The sequence below is a fragment of the Dermacentor silvarum genome, chromosome 11 (assembly GCF_013339745.2).
Source record: "Dermacentor silvarum isolate Dsil-2018 chromosome 11, BIME_Dsil_1.4, whole genome shotgun sequence".
Lineage (NCBI taxonomy): Eukaryota > Metazoa > Arthropoda > Arachnida > Ixodida > Ixodidae > Dermacentor > Dermacentor silvarum.
Window position 1 is genome coordinate 119,520,401 of NC_051164.1, and position 12,676 is coordinate 119,533,076.

General features: G+C 44.5%; 1 protein-coding gene across 4 annotated transcripts in view; it reads left to right on the forward strand.

The window, feature by feature from the left end:
* Positions 1-1,712: 1,712 nt before the first annotated feature.
* Positions 1,713-12,676, forward strand: part of LOC119433426 (zinc finger Ran-binding domain-containing protein 2) — a 99,063-nt gene continuing 88,099 nt past the window's right edge. For 2 of the 4 annotated variants that reach the window (XM_049659256.1, XM_037700630.2), the window contains exon 1: positions 1,715-2,035. In XM_049659256.1, the coding sequence (XP_049515213.1) occupies positions 1,935-2,035 (101 nt within the window). In that variant the 5' untranslated portion in view covers positions 1,715-1,934. Of the gene's footprint in view, positions 2,036-12,676 lie in introns of all 4 variants that reach the window. The other 2 variants (XM_049659255.1, XM_037700628.2) reach the window with 2 other exon arrangements.

Genomic DNA, 12,676 nt, shown 5'->3' on the forward strand with positions numbered 1-12,676 from the left:
AACCAAGCATCTAAGAAGAAGCGTCTAAGAAAATAAAACGTATTGTATATATATACACACACTGTTTCGCACGTGTTTACGTGATCATATACTAGTATTCCCGGTTTACCGATGATCCCTCCGGATCTTCGCCCCATCATCATCATTCACCTCGTGGATACTTATGGCTGACAGCAAGGAAGACTTGCAGAGATTAATGGACATCTGTGGTGAAGAGGGAGATAGCTTAGGTTTGAAGTTTAGTAAAGAAAAATCGGCAGTCATGACATTTAATGATAATCAGGGCAGCGAGCATAGGATACAGGAGGTTACGCTGGAGGTGGTGGATAAGTACAAATATCTTGGAGTGTGGATAAACAATGGGGCTGAGTACCTAACGGAACATGAAAAATATGTGACGGCTAAAGGTGGCAGAAATGCAGCTGTGATGAAAAATAGGGCACTGTGGAATTACAATAGATACGAAGTGGTGAGAGGCATTTGGAAAGGGGTGATGGTCCCTAGTTTGACTTTCGGCAATGCGGTCCTGTGCATTAGATCAGAGGTTCGAGCAAGGTTGGAAGTTAAGCAGCGAGGGGTAGGTAGACTGGCTCTGGGAGCACACGGAAATACACCAAATCAGGGGGTACAGGGTGACATGGGATGGACGTCATTCGAGGGCAGGGAAGCCAGCAGCAAGATAGAATTTGAGGAGCGATTGAGAGAAATGGCAGAAAAGCGGTGGGCAAGGAGAGTTTTCAGTTATTTGTACATGAGGAATGTTGATACAAAATGGAGGAAGCTGACCAGAAAACTGTCAATCAAATATTTGGACTGCAGGAGGGGTGCAAACCAGGAAACAGCGGTTAAGAAAAAGGTTAAGGAAACAGAGAGGGGTCTGTGGAAAACAGGGATGCAGACGAAATCAGCACTGGGAACATACCGAACTTTCAAGTAAGAAATTGCCAAAGAAAATACCTACGATAATTCTAGGGGAAGCTCTTTGTTGTTTGAAGCCAGGACGGGAGTATTGCGGACTAAGATGTACCGAGTCAAGTACCAAGGTATAGATAGACACGTTGTGCTGTGCGTGTGGAGAAGAAGAGGAAACGGGCTGAACACTTCATACTTTTCTGTAAAGGGCTTAACCCTTTACAAGGGTTAAGCCCTTGTAAAGGCAACGGGGCAAGGCAACGGGGCTGATTTTTTCAAAGCATTGGGGTTTAGGGACAGTGAAGGCAAAATAGACTTTAAGCGGGTAGAAATAACCAAACAGAGGTTATCTGATTGGTGGATAAAATCAAGGCAGGGGTGAAATTTCACCCACCACAAAGTACAAAATATGTTAATAGTCATGGCTAGGTGGCGTATGCCACCGCACGGTTTAAAGGGTTCAGCCTCATCCATCCAACCATCCGATATGCTGTGATTAGTACACTCCAGCTGTGATTAAAAAAAAAAAAAAAAACCTCCTTGAGTACATTATGAGCCTAAGCCGTAGCCATTTTTTTTCTCTCTCTCTCTCTCTCTCTGGCGCGCGACACCGCCGAAATGAATGCAGAAGCATAGCCTCCTATATAATGAATATATAGGAGGCTATGGCAGAAGTGAAAGCAGAAACGAAACTAGAAGCGCCAAAAGTGACGAAGCACGCGATTGCAGCGCCGCTAGTTGGCACGACGATCACTTTGGCTATCTCCCTAGCAAAGCAGTGAGATTGAAGCACTGAAGTATGTATATCAAAATAACCGGAGCAATCTCATGTGCATAGATGACCGGACCGTTTCGTGGACTGCGTAGAGTCTGTGGTGTACCGTCTCCTACTGCTGTGGTTGAGGCAACGCGGACTTTTAAATGCACCTGAAGTGTAACTATTGGCGTGCGTTCCAGATATAGTACCAGTTCTAAAGTATTGTGGTTTCAGCAAAGATTATTGAAAGCAGTGCGTGAACATAATGCGTAGCGACGACGACAGGTACGGTGACAGGCCTCGGTCGTCGAGCCAGCCGAGAAAGTTCCGCATGAATGAAGGAGATTGGCTCTGCGCCGATTCGCAGTAAGTGGCATCGCTCGCAGTTGATACTCTTGAGACGCTCGCTTTCCGCTTTTGCACTGCAAGCGCTTTGACAAGGCTGGAACTCTGTGTTGGTGCTGTTTAGGACAGCAAAATATATTTGATGGTTCTTTTAAATGCGCATATGTTGATATCTCAACGTGCTACGTTAAATTGAATGGAAAGCAAATGTCTCATCATCCCAGAATTAGCTGTTCGTTCCGCCGGTCTAGGTGCTGTGATGACTTCGCATAACAGTACGTCGTTCCCAATCGGCACAAGCTTAAATCCCAGCATAAGCCTAGTAGGGTTTGTAATGGTTGGTGCACTTCTGTGTTTAGGCAAGCCTATCCATGTATTTACTAGCTAGCAAGTCAACGTGGTATTGTGCTTTATGTAAGTATGAGAAGGATGCTAGAAGAATGGTCGGTGAGCATTTGCAAATATAGAAAGAACATTCAGGGGAGAAATGGAATAGTTGGTCAGTTAAATGTGACTTTGAGCTATCATATGGGACAGACGTTAATGCATGATGTTTGGTTAGGTGGCTGCTCGACTTGTGTGACATATTTATAGCGCTAAAGACATGAACTGGTTTGATAAAATACAGGCAGTACACAAACTGTTAATTCCCTTGCATAAATACAAGTAGCCATTTCTGTCATGGTCATATGTCCATGAGCCCTGTACAAACATGTGAGTGAGAAATGACCTACACGTGGTATGTCCTACACGTAGACTCTCAGTAGTCGGAGTAAGCATGTTGTGAAGAATATGATGTGGAAAAATCATTGTGGCAGAATCGAGGAGCTGGCATTGCTTTTGACAATTATTTTATTTATTTAGAAAGCGCCTTAAAGGCCCTGTCGGGCGTTGAGTAAGGGGGGCACTGTAACAATGAGCTGTTGATTATAATGAAAACAACTCAAAAATAAATCTAACAACTGTACAGTGGCTGAACTAAAAAACAAAGCTAAATTGGGACCATTGCAAATGCCCCATTAGCTATGAATTGCATCACTCAGTATGAGCTTAGGGTGCATGGACATGAAAGATAGACTTTCTGTATTACATGTGGCTCAGTAAAGGTGCCTAATGGTATTTTCATGTCCAACGTAAATTATGGTGCTACTAATGATAATGATTTCTGTAGGGTCATTGCTTTTGAAATGTGATAGCCATGGCGGAAAGTTATGATTTTTCCGGGGGGGGGGGGGGGGGTCTGGGGCCCGACCAGCTTTCCGAAACCTACCCATATATATATATATATATATATATATATATTGTGACGTCACAGTAAGGGCGGACCTTTATTGAGCCTGAGAGACGACACGGCGAAGAAGGGCGGCGTCCACAACCAGCCTGAACAGCCTTCGACACAGTCCACGCTGATGATGATGCGCCCGCACGCGCGATGAAGATGAGGGGCACACGCGTGATGATGATAATGTACAGATGATGAAGTGCACAATAAATGTTCACAACATATATATATATATATATATATATATATATATATATATATCATAAGCCAACAGACAATGACACCAAGGACGACATAGGGGAAATCACTTGTACTTACTAATTTAATTAAAGAAAATGATAAATTACCAGAAATTGGATGAAAGTGGATGAAAAAACAACTGCCTGTAGGTGGGGAACGAACCCACGTCTTCGCATTACGCGTGCGATGCTCTCACCATTGAGCTACCGTGGAGCCGTTTTCCCATCCACTTTTTGGGGTATTTATGTTTTACAACTATAACTCACCAGACTGTGCACGGCTGACGCTTATGGGGCCCGCATGCCATATATAATTGTTGGTAATCATTGGTGGGTGCCATGATAAAGGGCGACCAGGGATGGCTGCTAACTTCATGTGCGCTGCCTTCCTTGCCGGGCCCCTAGTGTTGCAGAGTTAAGAGACAGAGGTCATCGCAGATCACTCACAGAGGCCGTCAGTAGTGGACATAAAAATAGGCAGATAATGATGATGAATCTAATTTTCAGAGTTGTGGTGAATCCGCGCGGCTGTACGAACCGTTCGCCTCTGCTGCCAGCATTCTTCACTATGCTTGCGTTGTGAAAGCGAGTGCGCGAGGTCATCCAGTGAGTTTACAGGTTTCAATGGTCCGTGCTAGCTATGTCCACTATGCTTACTATTTTAATTTTAGGTGAATGTTTACTACAATTTATATGGTCACTATAACTAACAAATAACGCGTGTAAGGGCCACACATTTCTGTCGCAATTTTGACGAGCCTTTCATGAGACCGGGCCATTTGACCTCATTTTTCCAACTACAAGTATGAATCCACCGTAAACCTCTGCGATAGCCTCCTGTTGACATCCAGTAGCGACGCGCGAAAGTACGCTGCGCGCGACAATTTGCTGTTGAGCCCGATCAGAATCAGCGCACGGAACGCGATTGCTTCTTTGTTGGATGTCTTTTTTTTTTTTTTTTTTAATACTGGCTGTCAAGTTATGGGTGCGATCCTTACACGGTAAGAATATTCCTTCGTGTAATTGTCTTCTACTTCGCTATCACTAATACTGCTTCGCCTTCCCGGCCAAACTGCACTCTTTTTTTATTTTTTAGTACTTTGAGTCCGAGTATAAGCACTGCTGCACATGACTTCTAGACTTCTATTTATTCTGATTTTGAGTGAATCCGGTTTGGCATCATTTCGGTTACTGAGTGAATTCTATATACAAGGTGTTTCAGCGAACAGTTACCAAAATTTTTAAAGGTGGCCTGTGGCAGATAGTACAATTCTAGTTCATGAGCTCGTCTACTCGAAGAGGCGGGCATTACTTGCACAAAAAATTTAAATGCATAATCGACTAATGAAAACTAACCAATTAAGTTTTTAGCTAATTAACTTATGGCCCATGTTGCAATATACAAATTCTAGACATGGAGTGCGGATCAAAGTAAATCTCAGGCTGACACCAGTGTCAAGATATTCTCTAACTTTGCGGAGAAATACATTGGCGTGCCAGTCACTTTCTCAACAAAACGTCGTTTTATGCATCAAAGCCAAAAGTATGAAAAGAACAAATTATGGGATTTTATGTGCCAAAACCACGATCTGATTATGAGACACGCCGTAGTGGAGGACTCTGGAATAATTTAGACCACCTGGGGTTCTTAAATGTGCACCTAATCTAAGTATACGGGTGTTCTAGCACTTCGCCCCATCGAAATGCAGCCGCCGTGGCCTTGATTTGAGCCCGCGACCTCATGCTTAGCAGTCCAACACCATAGCCACTAAACAACCACGGTGGCTAATCGCAAAAGTAACTGGAACACTAATGCATTTCTCCGCAATATTCGTGAATTAATAACTCGAAACTGGTGCCATCCTGAGAATGAGCTCCTAGTGCATTCGCCTTGCGAATTCCACGGCTAGAATTTGTAAATTCCAACACGGGCCATAAGTTAATATGTTAAAAACCTAATTGGTGATTTTTTAATTAATCAATTATGCATTAAAATTTTTTGTGCAAGTAATGTCCACCTCTTTGAGTAGACCAGCTCATGAACTAGAATTATGCTATCTGCCACAGGCAACGTTTAAAGCTTTTTTGAAAGTGTTTGCTGAAACAACCCGTATTTATGGCCTCTGCATGCAAGAGGCGATGTTTCCGTCCCTAATGCGTAAATGTTGTAAATAATTAGAAAAGCTTTTTTTTTTTAAATTTTATTTTGTAGCCAGTTGTTAGCATTGCCTACTGGAAAGAGAATCAATATTGAGGTACATCACTCACGTGCTTTTCACACATCGTTGATAGAAGACACTACCGAAGGGGTCACTGAAGTCCGCATGTTTTTTTCAGGGTCAAAAAAGCACGCAAAGTAACTTGAAGTGAAGTGAACATACATCAACATATTCATTCTTTAGGTATAGGCTATCAATTTAGTTGGCTACCTCCTTTTCTTTAAAAATATAAAAAACTTTGTCCTTTGTATATAGTTAACTATATTGTGTCTGTGCGTGGTGTTTTCAGTGGAAATTTTTTATAAAATGTTAAAGTGAGGAAACACGTATGAGGTAGCCGCTGCTGGTGCTTCTAATGCGCTTGTGCTCCTATTGTCAGGTTTTGTCTGGATGTCAGGAAGCGAAAGTATAAATTAAAAGCCGTGCACAGGTCCGCGCCAACACTGATGCCGTAAGCTTTTAGCCACAACAAAAGTGAAAATGTGGAGGCAACGCAAGAGAATCTTCAAATTATGTGGGTAACAGAACTCCGGTAATGACATTTTAGGGGCGGGAGGGGGGGGGGTATGCTACGGATCTCCGGGGGGGGGGGGGGCTCAGCCCCCCCCCGGAAAAATTCCGGAGGGGGCTTGAGCCCCGGAGCCCCCCCGTAGTCGGCGCCTATGGTGATAGCAGCAAATAGTCATGTAGCTTGCTTGAACTAATCAGTTTATACTACATCTGTTGCTGTCTAGCATTTTTCCTATCACTCCTGGATTTTCTCTCTTCTCATTAAAACTGTATATTGTACAGTTGCATATTCCTGTAACTGGCCTGGCTCTATCGATATGCTCCATGCATCTTTTCCTGCAATACTCTAAATGTATCTTCCTTATTTCCACTGTTGACCACTTAATGCTTCCATCCGCTTTGATTCCCAACTCTTCTTGAAGGAAAGTTCCCTACAGGTCTTGCTTGGTGGATATCATGGCATTACATCATGATGTGCTGAGTGTTTCTGGACTTTTTCTGCTTCTGGGGGCAGCAGACACACGCCTCAACCTGTTGTGAATCTTTCCTTCGGTATGTTTTTGTCCTTAGGCAGCCAGCTTGGGCCTCAAATAGCAAGGCACTGCCCCTTGTGTTATCATACAGATTTTCCCTCCTGATTTCTTTCTTGCCATATTTGTAAATCTCCATGGACTATTTTTTGCATCCTTTGCATCCAGTTTACTATCTCACTTTCATATTGACTCCAGGTTGTCTATTTGTATTGTACTTTTCTGACCTCCGTGACCTTATCCTCCATTCCGTGTCCATGCGCTTTTGAGGTACAAATATTTGTGCACTTTAGGCACCCTTTTATTTTCATCCATATTCCTGAGTCTCTCTTCAAAACTAATTTTGCTTTGCGCTTCTGTGACTTCAAAACAGGTCCAACCCTGCACTACCTAATTTGTGGTTTTGCCAAGGCCAATCAACCCACTGATCTTTGGTTAGCTTCCAAACCCCACAACATCTCCGGTTTTAAGCACAGGACAGCATTTGCAAACATTAGTGCTGGAACCATTACTCCTTTCCAAATTCCTTGCACTACCTCACATTTATTGTAGTCCTAAAAGGCTCCATGTTTTGTTACGGTAGTTGCATTTCTTTCCTTTGATCCGCAGATTATGTTATAGGATGTTTGAGTAGGTTTTTGCTTCGTTTTTGTATTCACCCAGGTATTATTTACTATAGGTATGACTTGCTGTTAAATTAATACCACATCATTACTCATATCTTCATTAAAGATCATAATTCCTGATTTCTCTATGCCAAAATTAAGGTATTGATGTAATAAAACTGCACTTAGTAGCTGCGCAACACAAACTCCATTTTGTTCTATCTCACACTTCTTTATTCTCTTCCCAAATCCTGCCCCTTGTCTTGTTTCAACTTCTATTTGCAGGCCGCCATAGGATTGCTTCATTCCCCCCAGCATTGTTTGCATCCCTCCTGGGATGATACTTGAATATATTTCCAATAGCAGCGGATTCCATGGTGTCATTGGGGCCAGTGTACCATATGGTCTTCAAGTGTCCTTGTTGACTTGCCGTCTTCATCACACGAAATGGCCCATTATAGGACGTGTTCATGCTTGGCCCTCTTTTTACCAGCACAAAGTCACCGACGTTGAGTGTTTGCAACGTTCTATTTTGCCTCTTGTCGAAATTTCTCTTTATTCTTTCACGATACCTTGATGTGCTATATTCAGTTCTGGCTGCTTCTGTGAGCTTTATGTTTTTGTCAATGCCAAGGCTTAAATCTGCAGGCAGATAAGGTGGTTTCCGAGTTGCAGCGAATAGAGGAGTGCATCCCAGGCCGGTTGTATACGAGCAGTTGTGGTGAGCTACTGCCGCTTCCGGGCAGCATTTCCGACCACCAGGGAACGCAGGATACATGCTAATGTATTGTTTGATGTCCCTGATAGCCCTTTTAGCTAGCCCATTTGCTGCGGGATGATAGGGTGCAGTGAACCGTAACTTAATGTTACGCTTTTCAGCCCATTCCTGTAGCTGACGGCTTCGAAAGGTAGGCCCATTGTGGGAGACAATTACTTTTGTATTGTTAAACATTTTCCGGTTCAAAAAAGAAAGACTGTTGGCATCTACTTTACCAGGTCTTGCTGCAATCATCCTGGTGCACTCATCGATACACAACAGGAAAGGCTTACCCCGCAGGGGCGTCTGTGTCAGCAGGCGTTTGGTGTGTGGCGACACCACGCATCCGAGCACACGAGAGTTGGACCCTTCCACGCTTAACCGTGCGTGGCTTAGCTGTGTCCAGGGAAAAGGGGATCCTGGGGGTTGAGCCAATGCTGAAGGCTTGCACCTTCATGGCCCCTCAGCGGAGGCAACACACCCCTTTGGCGTCTGCTTCGCGTAGACGGCACCCCCGGACTGACCCACCCCGGGGAAATCGGTAGTTGCCTTTTCCTGTCTCTCTCCCCAATCTTCGTCTTTCTCTTTCACTTTCAATCTTTCCTGTCCTCTCTTTATTTTCCTTTTACTTCCGACTTCATGGGCAGCAAGGGTTAACCTTGTGCACTATATCCAGCCTTGGGTATAGGTATTTGGTTATAGTGGGGATGCACCGTTGGCGTGTACAGAACTGAATAGTTTGTCCTGTGTCATCCCCTAGTTGGGCTCCATGGTGGGTGGCGGCCATCCCTGCTGAAAATAGCAATGTTTTTATGGAATCCCATTTCCCTTCACTCCCTGATCGCTCCCTCAAGAGGGGGCGCACCGATGAAACCTTCAATTTCTTCATGCAACTAAAAGAAACCTTTCCAAAGTATCATGTAATTCACAGTCAGCACGAAACCAAGACAGTCCGCACAATATCTCCTTTTGTTGTGTCAAAATCTTTCACAGAATCACTTGGCCCAGGCTACAAAGTAACTAAGAAGGAAGCGCCGATCTTCTTGAAGTTCGCGATAAGACCCAGTACAGCAAATTGTCAAAACTGATTGCTTTTGGAGACATCCCTGTATCAGTAGGCCCACACAGATCCTTGAACACTGTCCGTGGTGTCGTCTCTGAAGATGGCCTACTTGATTTCAGTGAGAGCGAGCTACTTGAGGGGTGGCAAGACCAGAATGTAGTAAAAATTTAAAGAATAACCATCGGGCGCGACGATAAGCAAATCCCGACAAAACACATAATCATTACCTTTGGAACAAATAACCTACCAGACTCAATCGAAACTGGATGCTGCAAGCTCCGTGTACGGCCATACATCCCAAATCCACGCCGATGCTTCAAGTGTCAGCGTTTCGGGCGTGGTTCGCAAACCTGCCGAGGGTGCACAACTTGTGAAAAATGTGCATCCAATGAGCACTTATCTGACACCTGTACTTTCACCACCCACTGTGCTAACTGTGACGGAGATCACCCCGCTTACTCCCGTTCATGCCCGTCTTGAAAAAAAGAAAAACAAATCATTGAACTCAAACTCAAATTTAATCTATCCTTCCAAGAGGCATGCAAACGCTTCTCTATGCACAATCAGTCTTGTCCGTCCTACACCGATGTGGCACGCCGGGGGGCAGCGCCACATCATTCAGCGGCCACCTAAGTCACACGGAGTGTGACAGCGGTCACGCCATCAGCCCCCCCCCCCCCCCCGGCAAGAGCAGCCAGCGCTGTTCCGCCCCCTGCCAACGAGGGCCAGCATACCCGCGGGCCTGCCGAACCCAGGGCCACTGCCCGTGCAGATAGGCCCGAAACCCCCCACGAACATGCCCGCTGAGCGGGCACTATCCACCGCCTCAGACGAGGTGATGGATACAAGAAAATCACTGGCATCTCAGATGCCCAAAGAGCGGCGTAGCTCCCTCGAGCGCGCCGGGAAGAAAGGGAAAACCCCATCATGGGGGGGGGGGGGGGGGGGCTGGAAAGGCCTCGTGAGCTAGCTTAATCTTTCTTAGACACACAGCACAAAACACATATAAAATGTATACACAGATACTACAGTGGAATGTTAATGGTTTACTCCACAATCTGGATGATATTAAGGAACTCCTAAATAAGTTCAATCCAAGGGTGCTGTGTGTCCAGGAAACACATCTCAATTCTTCACACATGAATTTCCTTCGGCACTATGCCATTTACCGAAAAGACCGCAACGACGCCCTTGCCTCGTCGGGTGGTGTGGCGATAGCAATAGATAAAGGTCTTGCTTGCCGGCAACTACAGCTTAAAACGCCCCTAGAGGCTGTTGCGGTCTGTGCAGTGCTCTTTAATAAGCTGGTCACAATTTCCTTCTTATACATCCCCCCGAACTACAATCTATCAAAAAAAGAATTTCGCAGCTTTATCTATGAACTGCCCGAGCCTTATATTGTCGTAGGCGATTTTAATGCACACCACACCCTTTGGGGAGATTGTCGCTGTGATGCTAGAGGGCGCTTAGTAGAAAGATTCCTCCTCCCTACAGGTGCATGCTTACTAAATAAGAAAGAGCTTACATTTTACTTGGCAAACAAAACATATTCATCAATCAATTTATGCATTGCATCTAGTACACTCGTGCCATACCTAGAATGGAACGTGTTTCAGAATCCATATGGGAGCGACCATTTTCCAATTGTCATAAAATTAACAAAAGCTGGTGAGTGCTCTTCACGCGTCCCCCATTGGAAAATCGAGTCAGCCAACTGGAAGCGTTATAAAGAACTCGCACGCATGAACTGGGAAGAAATTTCTGCACTTCCTATCGATGATGCAGTGGCGTATTTGACGGTGTTTATTGTTGATGCAGCGTCACTATGTATCCCCGAAACAAATGGATCACCTTCCAAACGACGTGTTCCCTGGTGGAACGATGAATGTAGGGAAGTGCAAAAGAAACAAAATAAGGCTTGGATTCACCTCCGTGACTCTCCAACTACAGAGAACCTAATCAGCTTCAAGAAAATCAGAAGGAAGAAGAACGCACCACCCTGCCAAAAGGGAAAGCTAGCAGTAATACATCTCTAGCATAAATTCTTATACAGTTGAAAGAAATGCCTGGACTAGGGTAAACAAGATAAAAGGCCGTGAAACTCATCCTCTACCATTAGTGAATACACAAGGAGACACTCTTGAGGCCCAAGCTGATTCTCTAGGGGAACATTTTCAGTACATTTCTAGTTCATCCCATTACTCGGATACATTCCTGAGACACAAGCGCCAAGCGGCGCGATTGCCTCTGGATCGGAAAGGATACAGAAATGAACCTTACAACCGTCCATTTAACATGGCGGAATTTCAGGCAGCACTAAACTGTTGTAATAAATCGGCCCCTGGAAACGATCGAGCGCCAAGCGGAGCGATTGCCTCTGGATCGGAAAGGATACAGAAATGAACCTTACAACCGTCCATTTAACACGGCGGAATTTCAGGCAGCACTAAGCTGTTGTAATAAATCGGCCCCTGGAAACGATCGAATAGTCTACGAGATGATCAAACACTTACACCCCGAAGCACACAAAACACTCTTATCGCTTTTCAATGCCATATTTTCGGCCAGCTATATTCCGTCCACCTGGAAGGAGGCAATAATAATTCCTATTCTTAACGAAGGTAAGGACCTGTCTTCGGCAAGTAGCTATAGGCCTATAGCTCTGACAAGTTGTATATGCAAACTCTTTGAGAAAATGATTAACCGGTGCCTTATCCATTTTCTTGAAAGCAACAAAATACTCGATCTCCTACAGTGCGGTTTCAGGGAAGGTAGATCCACAACAGGTCACCTTGTCCGCATCGAGATAAATATCCGTGATGCCTTTGTACACAAACAGTTTTTCTTATCAGTATTTTTACACATGGAGAAGGCATACGACACAACTTGGTGTTTTGGAATGCTCCGTGACCTGGCTGGAATAGGAGTCCGAGGCAACTTATTAAATATGATTCAGAGCTACCTCTCTGATCGCGCGTTCCTTGTTAGAGTTGGTAACGTCCTGTCTCGTCCATTTACTCAGGAGACTGGCGTACCACAGGGTGGAGTGCTAAGCTGTACTCTATTTGTTGTAAAAATGAACTCGCTCTATACTATCATACCCTGTACAATGTTTTATTCTGTATATGTGGATGACATCCAAATAAGTTACAAATCGTGTAATCTTGGTATATTCGAGCGACAAGTACAGCTTGATTTGTATGAATTGTCTAAGTGGGCAGACGAAAACGGTTTTAAACTAAACCCCCAAAAAAGCACGTGTTTCCTCTTCTCGAAGAAGAGAGGTGTAATACCGGATGCCGTTATTGAGTTCAATGGAGAACGGTTATCCGTTAGCCATGAACATAAATTTTTAGGCCTCATTTTAGACTCTAAATTAACTTTCGTCCCACACTTGAAGTATCTGAAAGCGAAGTGCCTGAAGTCAATGAATCTGCTCAAGCTCTTGTCCTGCACA